This window comes from Podarcis pityusensis (genome assembly GCF_964106645.2).
Source record: "Podarcis pityusensis genome assembly, chromosome: 8".
NCBI classification, from domain to species: domain Eukaryota; kingdom Metazoa; phylum Chordata; class Lepidosauria; order Squamata; family Lacertidae; genus Podarcis; species Podarcis pityusensis.
In genome coordinates, this window is record NC_138033.1 from 27,632,578 (window position 1) to 27,649,981 (window position 17,404).

The window sequence follows — 17,404 nt, forward strand, 5'->3', positions numbered from 1 at the left end:
AAACCTTTACACCGCTTGTCAGAAGTCACTGCCTCCATACCTGAAAATGTGGGACAAATCTTCTGGTAAAATGAGAGGGGGAATTGCTGCTCTCTTCTGCCTTAACTCAAAGGCATGGGGTTTGGTTCAGCGTTTGTAGTTCTTTGTCTATGAAACTGAGGGAATGGACTAGTCTGCTTTATTTTTAAATCAGGGAGGGAGGGAGGAACAAAGGAACACTGGAACCTCTGAGTGTAGCAAAAGGCCACACACCCCAATTTTAGATATTTTCCATAACTTAACTCTCTGTGGCAGTAATCCATCAATCACATTTGCCAGAGAAGAGGCTAGTTGGCACCAGCACTAAGACGTCTGGCCCCAGCGCCATTGCTCTGACATAGTTAAATGTTGTTGTTTTTTACATCATGGTAATCCAATGTCATCCTGTTTATTCAGCGACAAGCGCGTGGAAGGAGGAGACCGACTGAAAACAGGAACAACCATGGAGCAGGTTTGGCTCCACATCCTGGATCCCAAGGAGTCGGACAAAGGCAAATATACTTTGGAGTTGTTTGATGGAGAAAAATCACGCAAGCTGTCAACTGACCTGTCTGGCAAAGGTAAGCAGTAAGCCAACAGCTTTTTTTTTAGAATCATAGAATTGTAGAGTCGGAAGGTACCCAAAGGGTCCTCTTTGCCTCCATCTCAACACCCAACACTCTGCCTGGCCTTTGGTTTTCCTCTCTCCAACACTGGCAAAATTAACCCTTACATTGCAAACTGAATGATCCCTGCCGTTGCACTTCCAGCCATTTGAAGCTAAGAAAGACCTGCTGACTAAAGTCCTGCTTCCTCACCCCACAAAGATGAGTCTCCCTGGCCTAGAAAATTAACATTCTGTGACTTTGCTAAGTTCCTGCCTTAGCTCACTTAGCTCCATCTTAGAGGAGATCCTGGTTTAACACTCCTTCCTGCAGGATTAGAGTTGGAAGAAAATTTTCCACAGATTCAACAGCATTTCAGATGTCAGATTTGACTTTTTGAATTTCAGATACTTATAGATTTTTGTACTGATATTTGATTTTGAGGGAGATGTAATTTTTGCTATTGTAAAGGAGCTATGTGATGTCATTGAGTGGCAGGAGACTGAGCTATGGAACAAAGTTTACTTAATACACTACATCTCTTACAACAACCAAATTCAAAATGGCTACTGCTAACCTGCACCTGCAATCCTATATGCACTGGGAGTAAGTCCCACTGAACTAAATGGCTTTCATAGGCTTATGCTGTAAGTTTCAGTGACTTGTTGGTGTTCCACAGAACTGGTTCCCTCCATGTACTTATTCCAATAACACTTTGGTTCCTACTTCTCATTCCTACCTGAAATCTTGCTGGAAATTTAGAATTCCCTGTCATTGAAGCCCTACATTTTTTTCCTCCAGTTTCTAGAAGTACCTTCCCTTCACCTCTCTCAATGAACAAGGCTCTTTTTCACTAATGGAAACTAATTCCCCGTGTTAGAGAGGGCAACTGAGCATTTTCCGTCCAGATTTATGGGCATAGGCGTTTGGGATAATAGAAAACATTTTACTGCTGGCAATCTTTCCTTCTTTCCTTTTCGTTGGCTGCTTGTGTATTTGCCTTAAAGCTACATACAGCGGGCGCTTGGGTTGCGAATGTGATCCATGCAGGATGCATGTTCGCAACCCACAGCGTTCGCAACCCAAAGTGGCGCATATGCGCACGTGCAGGTTGCAATTCAGCGCTTCTGGGCATGCGCAAAGCACGATTTAGCGCTTCTGCACATGAGAGACTGCCACACCCGGAAGTAACCCATTCCGGTACTTCTGGGTTTCAGCAGGTCTGTAACCTGAAAAAACAGAACCTGAAGCGTCTGTAACCCAAGGGAGAAAGAGTTTGGGCACTTCCTTGGAGATGAATGACAATTCTGTACATAGGAGACAAATAGAGTACAAGAACCTGGTATTGTTTTCATATTTCAGCAGTAAAGAAAAACATGGTTCATTCAGTCAAAATCTCCCTCTTTTTGCAGCTTTCGATGATGCGCTGGCTGAACATCAAAGGCTCAAGTAAGTTTTTGCTCCAAACTCTTTCCTTTTCAATAGAAAATCTCTACTTGTCACTTAACCAAGACTCAATGCAGAGGAAGGTTTTGCTTCCTTTCTAAGCATGCTCCAGTCATCTGGGTGTGAAGCTGATGCCCTAACTGTGTACTTCATGACAAAATGTGCATCCTGAGATAGGAAGCAGTTAGTATGCTCACCCTCTTAGTGATCCTTTGCACCCACATTTTTTTTCAAGAGGCACCTGCCCTTTGGAACAAAGTAGTCTGCACTGGACCTACCATTAAACAAAGGGTGGTGTAATTTGTTCTTCTAACAGCTGCCAAAAAAGCTTGTCCAAAAAGCACTGATGTCAAGCTTTGTTTTCAAAAAAACAAAAAAACACACCCAGAAAGTGGGGTGGGGAAATATGCAAGATTGAAATGCCAGATAGGAGAATAGCCATATTAGTTGAGGGATGTGAGGGGTTCTTATTTGCCCTACAGTTGGGGTGATGGTGTCTTTGTTAGTGTTTTAATTTTAATTAAGGATGGGAGGGCTTTGTATATTTATGGTGGAACTCTCTAATCTTATGTAATAAGCCAGTACAGGGTGTAGTGGCTAGAGCATTGAATATGACCTGCGTTCAAATACCTGATGAAGCCATGAAGCCAATTGGGTGGGCCTTGGATGTCACACACACTCTCTCCCAGTTAGAGTGGCTGGGAGGGAGAGAAATTCAACTCAGGTCACATTTAAAGGTCAATCTACCTAACTCACACTTTCTGAAACCAATATGAGAACCAAAACATAGCCATTTTCAGAATTTGCACTTTTCCGAATTTTCAGTGCAGTTCTCCAGCCAAGTAAGGGGTACGAAAATGCATATATTGCAATAAACTGTGCATTGGATAGGAATATAGTGGGGGGGGGATATGCAAAAATGCATTACATTAAGGAAAATTTGCTTTGCAAAAATGTACATATTAGGCAACATTACATTCAGAATTGTATATATTTGGACTTTTAAAAATTGCAAATTGGTGTGGAAGTGTGGAGAACCAAGCTTAAAACTGGGGAAAAACAAGAAACTAAGAGAAACTGGAATTGGCACATTCATCTGCCCCTCCTTCCAACCTATATCATGGGGTTATTATGCAGCTTAAATGGGTTGGCGCCTTGGAATAGGGGAAAGCAGAGATTCAGGAAGGAAATCTCTTTATGAGTATTAGATACTCATTTAATAAGAAAAAGCCTATGCTGATTTCACAATATCATTTTTCATTTTAGGGAAGCAGCTGTTGTGGAAGAGCGTGAGTATACAAAAGTGCAATCTTTGTTGCCTGAACCAAAATGCATTGTTTTGTGTTATATATTGTACTGTGACACACTTCCATTTCCCTTGGTCATGGAGGGGAGGTCTATGGGCAGTACCAGTGGGTTGAGTTTCCTATGGATCCAAAAGTATTGGAGACTTAAAGCTGTCTTTCTAATATGAGCTATCCTCATAAATATACAAGTTGGGCATATAAGAAGCAAGCAGACACTCTTTCAGCAGGTCCAAAGGGATAATCTTTTGCAGCAGCATCAACTCCACCCCTGCCATCAAGGCTGCTCCTCCCATTTCAATTAACTCCAGGTGGAAAGCTCTTTTAAGTTCAAACTGAAAGCTGCTTTTTTGCTATCTGCCTCCTCTTCGCAGCTGGAGGAGCATCACCTTCTCTGAGCTTTGATGTGCAATGCATTCTGAAAGCTACCGAGAGAGATTCACAGCTATCACAAGATCATCTTCTGGCCTTAGCTCTCAGCTGTGAAGCATCAGCTGATTGTCCTGGTCAAACAGTCAGTAGCCTAACCAAGGAACAGTCAAACAGCAGTCATAACATTATTAATATATAAGCTTAGTAGACATTCCTCTTTTGGTGGGAAAAGGTGAGGTGATAGCTGAATAAATAATAATGATATTTGATCTTTTGCCAGGCCGAGCAAAAGTTGTTCGGGGCCTTCCAGATGTTGCCACCATAATGGAGAACAAGGTAATTCTAATGTTATGGACAGGTTAACTCTAGCCCTAATAGTAGGGGAACAACTTCTTCCTCTGGATACCCCAAAATGCTTGACAGCCCTTACAATTTATAACACCATGGATACAATAATGCCCCCTTTCCGCACTCTAATTTATTAACAGGACGATGGTCTAAATCTTTTCCTCATATTTACACTTCTCTGCATATATATGAGGCAGGGAAAAGACACACAAGGGGAGGGCATTTAAAGCTCCTGATTGTGATTAGTAGCAAACCACAGTTTCCCATATTCAAAGAAAATGGTAAACTATGGTTTGTTACCAACTGAGTCTGGAAGCTTAAAATAACCTCCTCTGCATGCAACACAAGTGGAGTATGTGAACCTAATGCTCACTAAGGCTTACACATAACAGCTGAATTGGTGCTGCATCCATTTTATAAGGGCATAAGTTTAATATACTCTCCCACTCAGAGACCTTTCTTATCTGTATTGCTTTTCTTTTGTAAAGCCTGAATTCCTATCGCTAATGCTATGTTTGTTTGTTTCTTTGTTTGTTTGTTAAACAGACTCTCTGCTTGACATGCATCATATCTGGAGATCCTTATCCGGAGATCACTTGGTACAAAAACGAGCAGGTCATTACATTCAAAGATCGGTACAAGATGGAAGTGAAAGGGACCGTTATCACCATCACCATTGAGAATGTCAGCAGCGAGGACTCTGGGAAATTCAGCATCTTTGTCAAGAACAAGTGGGGCTCTGAAACTGGCAGGGTTACCGTCAGTGTGTACAAGCATGGAGAAGAGCCGAAGGAGCTAAGAGATGAGCGGGCCTTGATCTGAGCTAGGCCTTAGCCCAGGGCCTTGTTTCAACTCCAGAGCTCACATAAAATAGTCAGATAGAAGAGATTTATTTTCCTTCCCCATTTGCAGAGCATTTCTCTCACTGCCAAATAACTGCCCCCAATATATATAGATTGGTGCTTCCAGGACAGACTACCAGCTATGCTGGCTATGTTCTACCTCCACTGTCAGAGGCAGTATGGCTCAGAATAGCAGCTGCTGGGAATCACAAAGGGTGAGAGCTCTGTTGCACTCAGTTTTGAGCTTTTCATAGGCATCTGGTTCACCACTGTTAGAAAAGGATGCTCAACTAGAAGGGCCTTTAGCGGCCTAATCCAGCAGGGCTCTTCTTGTGTTCTTATGACTGCCTGAAGCCGCAACTCCTCTCCTTTTAGAAATTAAACACTAGAGAGAAATAATTCCCCAGCCCCTACTCTTGTGTTGATCAATATCCTGACAGTATTTCCTAAGACAGCATGCATGCACACTTAGATAGACACACGGGAAGCAAATAAATACCTATGAAGAATCAAAAACCAGTGGAGACCCATCTGTTTTTACATGGTAAAGGCAATCTGTGATAGACAGTGTCATTGGGTTGGATCCAGGCTAAGCTAATTGAATGTGGGTCCCATGGAAATCAATGGATTGGGGAAGTCATGACTTAACTTGCATTGAAATAAATAAAACTTGAATTCAGCCAGCAAAATTCCTCATATGTTCACCCAGTAAATTTATTTGGGGTATCAACCTTAATCTGGATCCATCCTCCTGTTTTTTTTTATCTATCCTAACTAGTGGGCATGCACAGTTTGTACTGCTTCCTTCATAAACCTAGAACAGCTGGTGCCAAGGGACAGTTGCAGTGAAATGGCTGGAGGGTGGAGGCAGCACTTGGCAGTCAAGGTAGGAGGCTGGGAATGAAGCCCGGTTTTCTTGTGGGCACCCAGGAATTACACAAGTAAGAGGCATGTGCAATGGACTTCCCCATTCTACTGAGTCCCTCTGAAGGACAACTGCTGCAATGAATGGACATGAGGTTCCATCTTTAGTCAAGCATCTTTCCAGCCAGATGCCTCATGGGAAACTCAAAAGCAGGGCAGGATGGCAATAGCTCTCCCCATATTGTGCTTCCACCTAAACACACACATCCAGTAGCTGGTATTCTATAGCATACAATTTCTGACTCTTCCTAGTTGATTTTGTCGTAGTGATCTCAGCTTGTGAAAGTGCCAACCACCACCACATCCCTTGGTAGCCCACTTTTTGAAAATATTTCAGAACACAGCTACGAGGACTTGCATCAGAGCATCCATAGGAACAGTACTGTACATGAAAATCCCACTCGGAAAATGTGGACTGCAAGCTAAGGACCCCTCCAGACTTGTGCTTTATTGTGGGTGCTATCACAAAAATAATGTTTTAGTGGTGGCTTTATTCTGCTCATTAGTTCTGTGATGCTTCCCCAATGCTACCTCATTATTGATGTCTGGAAAGGCTGCAGCAGAACAAAAGTGGGACACACCCAGAACATTTGTAGCACGAAAAGTCAAGGAATTTCAGCAGGAAGTCACAGGATGTGTAGTGATTGGAAATGAAGTAATGTGACCACCCCAACTTTTGTAGGTGCAAATAGTGGGATTGCATATGACGTCCCCGATAGTATAATAATAATAATAATAATAATAATAATGTTATTATTTATACCCCACCCATCATGAAATCACAATTTAAAAAATCTGGGTTCACCATGTTAAAAAGGGACTTGTCAATCAAGCTTTATTGGAAAGTTTTGGGACTTGGGTGGTATGTCAGGCAGGTCTAAGGGTGATGTTAGGTCTACAGTGGCTGGTTCACAAATTATAACATGATATTGCGGTTGCCCAGTGACGAGCATGCATGCATGACTCAGCCCTGGCAGACAGAGAGAAAAGAAAGTGTACTTTAGAGAATGGGGAAAGGGGGGGTGCCTGGAAAGAGTGACAGGCCTACAGCTCAGGTTCTCCTCACAAAACATGGCCTGAACTAGAGTACAGAAGATGCTGAATTTGTTTTTCACAAAAAACAAACCTGAAATCAAACGTCTATAGCAGCAGCAGCATTATTATTACTTGAATTATTATTATGATGATCATGATCATCCCACCTTATAAGGAGCTCAGGACAGTATACATTATTCCCGTCCCCTAATTTTATTCCCACAGTAACAACCCTGAAAGGTAGGCTAGTGGCAGAGTTGGTGTGTGGCTCAAGGTCCCTGTTGAGTTTGATGGTTGAGGTCTCAGTCTACAGTACTATATACTAGAGTCACATCCACAACATTCATTTAAAGCACATGGTTCCCCCCCCAAAAAAAAAAATCCTGGGAACTATAGTTTAGAGTCCTGGGAATTGTAGCTCTGTGAGGGGTATACTTCCAGGATTCATTGGGTGAAGTCATGTGCTTTGGTTTAAGTATGCTTTAACTGAATAGTGTTGATATGTCTGGTCAGAGACCTTCCTGCTGATATTAATGGCACTGGCTCTATTCTGGATGTAGAGTCCAGGTGACACTTTTTCAGAAAGAAGGCTTGAGTGGACTTCTGATGCATTTATTATTTGGTGTTATTGATCAAGAATCTGTAGTAAGCTGTTTTGTGGTTCATGCTATGCTTTTAATATCCATGTTAAAGAAAACAGATAAATGTGACAAGAGCAAATGATGATGCTTGATGATGAAGCATGCATTAATAAACCAGAAGCCTAAAACCTGAATTCATGGCTGCTCACCTGTGTGCTACCTAGATCTAAAGAAGTTTGAAGGTCTTCCTTTGTTATGAAAAGAGCTAACGGTGTTGCCCAACTCCCCCCCCCCCCCCGTGGGCCAAATATAGGTGAATATTTAATGCAGACACACTTCGGACCACTTGAAAGAAGCACACAGACCGCTGTTGGTGTTGGGGAAATATTGGGGTTCAAAACCCAAGACCCTATGAGTTCAGCCTAGATGGCCAATAAAATCCAGACTTCAATTGTTGGTCACCAAGGGTGGGCCAAATATGGGTGAATATTTAATACAAACACACTTTGGACCACTTGGCCAATGAAATCCAGACTTCAATTGTCGGGTGTTTATTTAAGCGTGGCAAGGCCAGTGCGGCAACCTCAACCAGCAAGTAGTTGTGAGGATGGCACACCAAATATGAAAAAGGCACAAGCGTTTGTACATGTGCAAGCAAAGGGGCCATTATCTCCATATATGGCAGTACTTCTTTGTACTAGCTTCTACTGGTTTGATCTCAAGACATAGCAACTTTCTTAGCTTCCCCTCCCTTTGTCCTTAACACTTACAGCGATAGCTCCTATTGTTCCACCCTTCTCTCACGGCTCTCTTGCAAACACAACCTTCGCTTGCTCAACTCCCTCTCACAGACATTTCAACTTTCTTTAAGTCTTTCATTTCTATACTATTTCTCTGACAGTGGTCCATGGACCATAGTGTGGTCATATGCACGTGATACATTTAAAGCACGTGGATCCCCCACATAATATTGGGAACTATAGTTTGTTAACGGTGTTTGGGAATTGTAACTGTGGGAGGATAAACTACAGTTCCTAGGATTCTTTGGGGGAAGTCATTAGCCTTAAATATAAGGTGTAGACGTGGCCAAAATCTGCCACACACTATTTTGTGTTATAAATGCTCCTAAAAGCATTTGTGGCCATTTGTCATGTCCTCCTCACCCTCTCTGGCGGCTAGGGCTGGTTAGCTAATGCCACAGTCCCTTTGACACAGCAGCTTAAATTTTAGCTCCCCAGGGTCAGCAGAAGTCAAAAGAGGTAACTGGCAGAACTGAGCAGGATTGCTTAAGAGATAATGAACTTTTCCAGTGTTACAACTGAATATGTCCTGTTATGCACTAAAAGCCTTCAGGCATTCTGATACCGTTAGGGAGCAAGAGAAGAGGAACTGCATAACCCAAAAGAAGAGGCAGATTTGAAGAAATTGGCATATGCTAACTTATACTGTATGTAAAGATGCAAATTCAGAAATAATTACAATAAATAGAAACACAATACTTCTCACTGCAGTGGGAAAGACTGCTCAAGTGACCTGTGTACCTACTCTCCAGGTCTGCTGTTGAGGTGCTAAGTGTTGATGGGCAGCTTCTTCAAGGTCCCTCGTGCTCTCCCTCCCTATGTTATTTCTTTTTAAACTAGGCTGGAACCAGAGAGCCATTTATGACTGTCTTCTGTAAAGTAAGACATGGCCACCCTGTCTGAGAGAGCCCTAATCTCCATCTCATACGTACGTATGTTTTTCTGATACAAAGCTAGCTCTGAAAATGTGTTCCTATGCATGGTCTGCATGATTCAGTTGCTATTGGTCCTAGTCCAGGAACCCTTGGAGATTCTCTGAGGAGAAGATGGCTCCACTCCCCAGTCCATCCCATGTAGGACTGTGTGTACCAGAGTCCACATCTCCCCAGAACAGATTCCTTGGATGATGAAGAGAACCTTGAGGAGATATCCCCACAGCTTGAAACCCCAGGGCCTAGCAGAAGCCAATGGCCACAGAAGGCATCAGCCCATCAACTGACCAGATACAGCATTTAGTGGGTGGGGCCTCTACTCAATAAATACCTAGGCTATAAAAATAGGAACATACAAATATATGAAGCTGCCTTAAACTGAGTCAGACTTTTGATCTGGGGTTTCAGCCAGCAGTCCCAGACCTACATGGAGATGTCCAGGATTGAAGATGGAACTTTCTATGCAAGGTCAATGTTCTACCACAAAGCTACAGCCCTTCCCTGTATATCTGCCAGTTGCTCCAGGACCCTGTAGGTAAGACTTTTATGTCCTACCTCAGCTGCAAGATCACTAATTGTGACCCACCCTCAGAAGACTCTGCCATAACAGCCAAAGGCCTATCTGAACAAAAAGCTCTCTGTCTGCTGGTGAGAGGAAAGCAGAGAGGGGACCAGCCTAGCCTCCCATGGAAAGGAGTTCCACCATCTGGGAGGAACCACCGAGAAATCCCTCTCTTGTGTCCTCACCAAAAGTGCCTGGACCAAAGTCATATAAGGTTTTGTAGGTCAAAACCAGCACTGATTTATGCCTGGAAACAGACCAGTAGCCCGTGGTGCTATTGCTAAGGAGTTTTTAGTGAGAGCCTGGAGTCACCAAGCCTTTCGCCACCAAATCAATTCAACAGTACTTTGCAAGTGCAAAGCTGCTCCAAACCAGGACTCATGGTGTGGTGTTTCTCAAAGTATGGCGCAGGGGTATTAAGATGGTTTCCACCTCTTGGCATTTTGGGGGGGGGGGGGGACAAGTTGCATACAGCTACAAAAAGAGGGGGAAGTATTACTCTTCCATTCTGCTATCAAAAGGGGGTGCATTGTGTAGTATGCAGGAGTAGAAATGTTGACCTAGGTAGGTCAGACCTGGTAGTACACAAATACTACTTCAATTAAGCAATCTCGTGGCATACAAGGTTACACTGCAGTGTAAAGCCTGCCAAAGTTAACAAGCCATCGTCCTGGAGTGATGATTCATCTCTGTTCTTTGGCCCTGTGCCCAAAAGGTGTAGAGGTCTGGAGTCATGGGGGGTGGGGTCAAAGACCTGTTACTATTTCTGCAGCAGGGTCCCTGTCTCCAGTATCCTAGAGCCATCCAATCAACATGAAAGGGGAGCTTCGTAGCCACTGAGAAGAAGTCTTCTTACCATTTGTGCTGATTGGAGCCAATCGGAGTGAAAGGAGGTGAGTTGGCCACTGAGGATTGGCTCCTAGGGTCACCCTGGAGAAGGCACATGGGAAGAACACCAAGGCGTTGTTTTTCCATATGCTCCAAAACTGAGCATTTAGGAACACTGAAAATGCAAGGTGTCTCCGTTTTCAAGAGTATGGTGTGTAAGTTCTGTTATGCACAACGGAACTTCAAGGAAAACACAGCTTGAGTCACTGCAAAGGAAGATATTGGAGCACTCCAAATCATTTGCCGATGTACATGCACAGAAAATAATAGCTCTTGCTGAAAAGCAACACAGGGAGATCTGCATTGATTGTTGCAATTAGCCCCTGCTTATTATTACAGTGGTACTTCGGGTTACAGACACTTCAGGTTACAGACTCCGCTAACCCAGAAATAGTACCTCGGGTTAAGAACTTTGCTTCAGGATGAGAACAGAAATCGCACGATGGCGGTGTGGCGGCAGCAGGAGGCCCCATTAGCTAAAGTGGCACCTCAGGTTAAGAACAGTTTCAGGTTAAGAATAGACCACCAGAACAAATTAAGTTCTTAACCCGAGGTACCACTGTATTGCATAATCTTAGAAGAGGGTGTGGCTGTAACTGGGGTATGGCTGTGACTATCATAAACAGACTGTGAACTTCTGAATTTGCCCACGATGTCTAAGTACAAAAGAAGGTTGCCACCATGCTAGTATCCTACATGATCCACTTGATTTCCTATCAAACAGAAGACCAGCAATCTCAGCTTTGAAGGACCGATCATCAAGCATTCTATCCTCCTGCCTGATAGGCCACATTTTTCAATAGACATTCACCTGGCTGCCTGTGGTGATTCTAGACAATCAGGAATCAGAACTCTCACAAGCTGGAAGCTGGAAGGTAGTTTGTTGTTTTTGCTTTTGCTTTTAAGCCTATGCTAGGAACAAAGGAAGCTACCTTACACCAAGTCAGGCCATTGGTCCATCTAGCTCAGTATTGTCTACACTGACTGGCAGCCACTCTCTAAGATACTCCCAAGTATCCTTCGAAATTCACATTTCTCCAGATATGGCATGTGGTTCTCCAACCAAATAAATTTGTTCAGAAATGCTTATATTAGGGGAAGCATGCATAAAAATGCACACATGGATGAAAATAACACAAAATATATTGGGAGAAATTAGAATCATAGAATCATAGAATCATAGAGTTGGAAGAGACCACAAGGGCCATCGAGTCCAACCCCCTGCCAAGCAGGAAACACCATCAGAGCACTCCTGACATATGGTTGTCAAGCCTCTGCTTAAAGACCTCCAAAGAAGGAGACTCCACCACACTCCTTGGCAGCAAATTCCACTGTCGAACAGCTCTTACTGTCAGTTTGCAAATTGCTTGCAAAAATGTGCATACTAATCAAAATTGCATACAAAAATGTGTGTGTTAGGAGAAATGTGCACCAAAATGTTGGCAAATTTTCATAAGGACTTTAAAAAATGCAAACTGCAGGTCTTAACTTTAGACTGGGAAAATGAGAAACTAAAATCAACAGATTCATCCATCCCTAATGTTCTGTGGTAAAAATCTGAAGTGAGGGTGGAGGAGATATATGATATACCAGGGTGAAGTATACACAAAAAAATGCCTAATTAGTGAAAATAGCATTTTCATGAGGACATGTTGTTGTTTTTAAATCACCAAGTGATGTGGAGATGTAGCAAATGAATTTAAGGGTAGGAAAGTGAGAAACTGAAATTGACAGATTCAGCCACCTTTGCATTGGATTCACCCACCCTAAATACATTGAGGCTTCCTGCCTTCATTGTTACATAAACCCTGGATCTTGAAATAACGTGTGATTTGCCAATGCCTGTTCCTGTGAGGAATCAGTCAAGGCTTGCACCGACCCAATGACCGGAAGGTTATTTCCACAAAGCCAAAATTTAGGATTAATTATTGATAGTTCCTAGTATAATCATTTGCAGCTTGAATTTAGGCAGGATGCAGGATTCACATCTTTATAAATGGCACCCAGTTAAGTTCGGGACACCAACAACTGCTTTTGCCCTGCACCAGTAGCCTGTCGTTCTGTCATTCCTGGTTTCCAAAATGGCATTCAATGGCACGTGGCAGGTCTACAGCCAAGAGAAATATGAAGAGTTCCTGAAAGCTATTGGTAAGCAGCTCCTTGCTTCTTCCGGAAGAGACAAGATCGCTAGAGTATAATCAGGGGTCTCATGGGAGACCTGCTCTCTCTGCTTTGAGGACTAATAGAATTTGTAAAGTCCTCTGGGCAGGCAAAGGGCAGGGCTAGGAACCATGCAGACCTCTTTTGCTAGATCAAGGTGAGCAGCATCTTCTGCTACAGAATCAATCTTTCGCTGCAATTAGAAAGCCCTTCTTTGCTACAATTCTGTGATTGTATCCCTCCAGTTTTAGAGGTCAAGGATAGCTCAGTTGGCAATTAAGACACTTAATCTCAGGGTCATGGGTTCAAGCCCCATGCTAGGCAAAAGATTCCTACATTGCTGAGGGTGGGACTAGATGACTCTGGTGGTCCCTTCCAATTCTACATCATTCCTCGCCATACATTCACCATCACCCCAATTTAGACATATTCCCGAAACCTTTCCAACCTCAGAATTGCTCTTTTACTGAGAATATAATGTTTCTTTTCCAGGCAAGAGGAAGCAATCCTTCAGGCAGAAAGCATGCATAGGGTTCCCCACCATAGAATGGGGTGATGGTCACTGCTTTAGAAGGCGTTAAATCTAAAAGGAAGGGCCATAGCAAAATAGCAGAGCATCTGATATGGATGCAGAAGATCCTGGTTCAATCTCCAGGGTCTCTGAGGAGGGCTGGAAGACAGTCCCCTGCCTGAAACCTTGGAGAGCTGCTGCCAGTTGGTATGGAGTTAGATGAATCAGTGGGTCTGACTCAGTACAAGGCAGCTTCCTGTGTTTCTAAAAACGAGTGAGACACATACATGGAGGAAGAGAGGCTTAGCAGTGACTACTAGCCATGCACAGTTGGCACCTGCAACCAAATGTTGCCCTTTCTAGGGCTGCTGTTCAGGACTCCAACCCCACCTCCCCTCTGGCTTCTCCCCCTTCCTACAGTCATTCTGTGGTCAATGAGCATGCTCAGTTTGGGGGTCCTTTAATTTGGAGTCCCCCACAAGCCTTGTAGATACACCTCCCAGTCATGTTGAGGTGGTGTTGTTTGGGCTACATAAAGGATTGGCACTCATAACCAGAAGCCTGGGAAATAGAAGGAATGATAGCAAAATGGAACTTCCATTGCCTGTGAACTATGGCTGCAGGAGAGCAATAGTGGGGGGAGACTGTGCTCCTACTTGAAGGCGTCCCCAGAGGTATATTGGGGGAGGGGGGAAGAACGATGCTCCAATAAGCAGTTCTTTGATCCAGTCAGGATCTTTCATGTTCTCCATTTTTTGTTCCACCACATCTCTCTGTGTGTCTCTGTCTCTCTCCACCTCCCCAGCTTTGTCAGACGATATCATCAAAGCGGCTAAAGACATTAAGCCCATCACTGAAATCCAGCAAACCGGGAACAGCTTTGTCATCACATCCAAAACCCCCAACAAATCCGTCACAAATTCATTTACTCTGGGAAAAGAAACAGAAATGACCACCATGGATGGCAAGAAAGTGAAGGTAACTAAGGGCTTTGAGAGTTAACAGCATTAGCAGGTGGCTCTTGAGCCTGCCTATCGATTACTCAGGCACACCTGCAACACAAACTAGAGCAGAGTTGACTCCAGTGTGAGAGTTGCTGGGAAACTGTAGCTGGTGGAGAGTCCCAGATGGCTTGCCAGAACTACAGTTCCCAAGATTCTTTGCTGGAAAGGCATTATAACCACACTCCTTTAAAACCGTCTTGTTTGTAATGTATAGAAAAGGGCCAGTCCAAGATATTTTGGTGCATAATGTAGAAAACCGACCGCTCCTCACACGTGCATGAATTTAAAAGGGTGCACAATCTCCTGCGACACTAAGCTGCAGTTGCTGCTCATTTCACTGGGGCTTGAGCAAGAGAAAATCCCATAGGACTGTGCCTCCTGGCTCAAATCTGCCCTACCTGTTTTTACTCTGCCATCCTCAGAGGCATACGATGCAGCTGCCACCTGGTGCAGCTGCCTCACCTGGCTGCTGTTGTCATCCACACTTCTTCGGTTTGCCCTGCCGCTTTCCTCTGGGGAAACCTGTGGTTTAGCGCTGAATTTGAACAATTCTCTGTAGAGTTGCCAAACACAGAGAAAAAGGCAGGGGAGGGAGAAATTTGATCCAGTTTTCATTTCAGGGTGAACCTACCTCATTCGCACTTTTTGAAACAATACGCAAGGCAAAAGACAGGCGTCCTTCAAAATCCACACTTCCCAAATTTTGCATTGCAGGTTTTTCAGTCAAGTAATGGGTACGAGAAGGCAGCTACTAGGGTGAAGTGTGCATTAAAGTGCATATCCTGGAGAAAATAACAAAGGGGGAAAATGCATTATATTGGGGAAAATGGCTTCTCAAAACTGAGTATATTAGTAAAAAAAATGCATTAAAATGTTTATATCTGAGAATAAATTTGTATGAAAATGCTAGTGAATTTTCACAAGGACGTTTAAAAAAAATCAAACTGATGTGAAAATGTAGAGAACTGAAGAATGGAAAAATGAAAAACAGGTTCACTCATCCCTACTCACACCTGCATGTGAGAGCCCACATGGGTGGGTTCTTAAAGGTAGACACAGAGGCCACAGTCACACTATACATTTAAAGTGCTATGGCACCACTTTAAACAGGCATGGCTTCCCGCAAAGGATTCTGGGGGCTGTAGGTGGTTAAGGATCCTGAGAGGCATTAAGAGGCTCCTGCTCCCCTCAGAGAGCTACAGTTCGCTGAGTAGTTTAACAGCCAAGCCCTCTTCATAGGGAACTCTGAGAATTCAAGCTCTGGGAAGACAACAGGGGTCTGGTAACAATGCTCAGCACCCTTAACAAACTACAGTTCCCAGAATTCTTTGGGGGAAACCATGACTGTTTAACATGGTAGCAAAGTGCTATAAAAGAATGGGACAAAGTGGTCAGAGACTCTGGGCCTGGCTGGCAACCCTCAATCTTTGTGGCACAGTATTCCCAGGAGGCACCTGTTTCTTTCCCATTGCAGTGTATGGAGAAGCTTCTATTCTATTCACTCCATAATGTACACATTTGTTTAGAATGTATATACAGGCAGCAACTGATTTGAGTGTACGTTACGTTCCAGACCCCTGCACACATCAGTGGTGCCTGTGTAAGGCGCCCTGTCCTGTTCTGCCCCTTTTTTGTGATGTTTTTCGTGACATTTTCTGGGTGTTTCTGAGTTCACTGCAATGTGGACATGTGAAGTCATGCACATATCAGAGGTGCCTAAAACACTAACTGCCTGTATTCATTTCCTTCATTCTGGTGCAACTCTGCCTTCTGCTGGCCATTTGGCTGTGGCCACCTATGCATCTGATCTGTTGCTGCCCAAACCTTGTGCAGTAATGGTTTTTCTTCTTTTTTAAAACAGTGCACAGTAACCCTGGAAAATGGGAAACTAATAGCCAAAGCAGATAAATTCGTCCATGAGCAGCAAGTAGTTGGCAATGAAATGGTGGAGGTGAGTAAATGCTGATACAGTGGTACCTCGGATTACAGATGCTTCAGGTTACAGACCCAGAAATATTACCTCGGGTTAAGAACTTTGCTTCAGGATGAGAACAGAAATCGTGCTCTGGCGGCACGGCGGCAGCAGGAGGCCCCATTAGCTAAAGTGGTACCTCAGGTTAAGAACAGCTTCAGGTTAAGAACGGACCTCCGGAACAAATTAAGTACTTAACCCGAGGTACCACTGTATTTTAAGATGAACAGTTGCAGAAGGGTCACTTTCTCCAAAAGAGGGGCTGGGAGAATGTCTGTGCCTCTGCCTTTGGAAGCTCCTGTTCTCCCAATCCCAGATATGTGGGAAGTATTGGTCAAGAATGCAAGCATTTTGCTCACTTTTATTTTGGCATTTTGCATCGTGCCACATGGTTGTGCAAAATACTGCAGGCCATCTAGAGAAAGGCACTCTGCACATGCTCAAAGGGCACATGCTCCTTTAACTATTGCAAATGTGAAAGCAAGAATCGAAGCAGGTGTAGTTGCTAATGCATACAAGAGCATTTTGAACATGGCCACCCTATCCCCAATCCAAGACTACAGCAAACTGGATCTCATCAGGAATATGCTCCAACAATAGCCATGGCTCGAACAAAGGTGAAAACTCACTCCAAACAAAATAGTTTCATTGGAATGTTTTTGAATCTAAATTATATGTGTCAATTAATTTACTAAGGGATCTACTTTTAATTGGTCCCCTGGCTTCAACGATTGCCCCAATTACCTGGTTATTTGCAGTGTTTTGGGACACGTTCTGATGTACTTTGCGTTGCTTAGGTAAGTCTTACACCTGCTAGTTACGAGGCAATTTAGAGAAACCTTTTCCAATTTATCTTCCACAGACCATCACATCTGGCTCAGCAACATTCACCAGACGAAGCCGGAAGGTTTAAAGATTCAAAAGACAACCCAGTTTTGTAGCAAACTTTTTATATTTGGGGAATAAAGTGCCCTGTCCATCACTGATAATGTTTCCTTTTATTTATGGAGGGTGAGACCTTCCCAAGACACCGGGGCGTCTCTCTGGTGGTCACTCTCTGGCTGTAAATCTTCCTCAGTCCAGAGAGACCTGTGATAAGC

General features: G+C 43.6%; 2 protein-coding genes across 3 annotated transcripts in view; both read left to right on the plus strand.

Moving 5' to 3' along the window:
• Positions 1-7,669, plus strand: part of MYOM3 (myomesin 3) — a 47,322-nt gene extending 39,653 nt beyond the window's left edge. For both annotated transcript variants that reach the window (XM_081015585.1, XM_081015584.1), the window contains 5 exons: positions 436-599; positions 2,036-2,072; positions 3,336-3,358; positions 4,026-4,081; positions 4,640-7,669. In XM_081015585.1, coding sequence (XP_080871711.1) covers positions 436-599; positions 2,036-2,072; positions 3,336-3,358; positions 4,026-4,081; positions 4,640-4,915 — 556 coding nt within the window. In that variant the 3' untranslated portion in view covers positions 4,916-7,669. The remainder of the gene's footprint in view (positions 1-435; positions 600-2,035; positions 2,073-3,335; positions 3,359-4,025; positions 4,082-4,639) is intronic.
• Positions 7,670-12,642: 4,973 nt separating this feature from the next.
• LOC308482505 (fatty acid-binding protein, liver) lies at positions 12,643-17,293 on the plus strand. The gene is made up of 4 exons (XM_081015636.1): positions 12,643-12,805; positions 14,134-14,306; positions 16,194-16,283; positions 17,167-17,293. The coding sequence occupies exons 1-4, from the start codon at positions 12,739-12,741 to the stop codon at positions 17,215-17,217; spliced, it is 381 nt and encodes a 126-aa protein (XP_080871762.1). The 5' UTR covers positions 12,643-12,738; the 3' UTR covers positions 17,218-17,293.
• Positions 17,294-17,404: the final 111 nt, after the last annotated feature.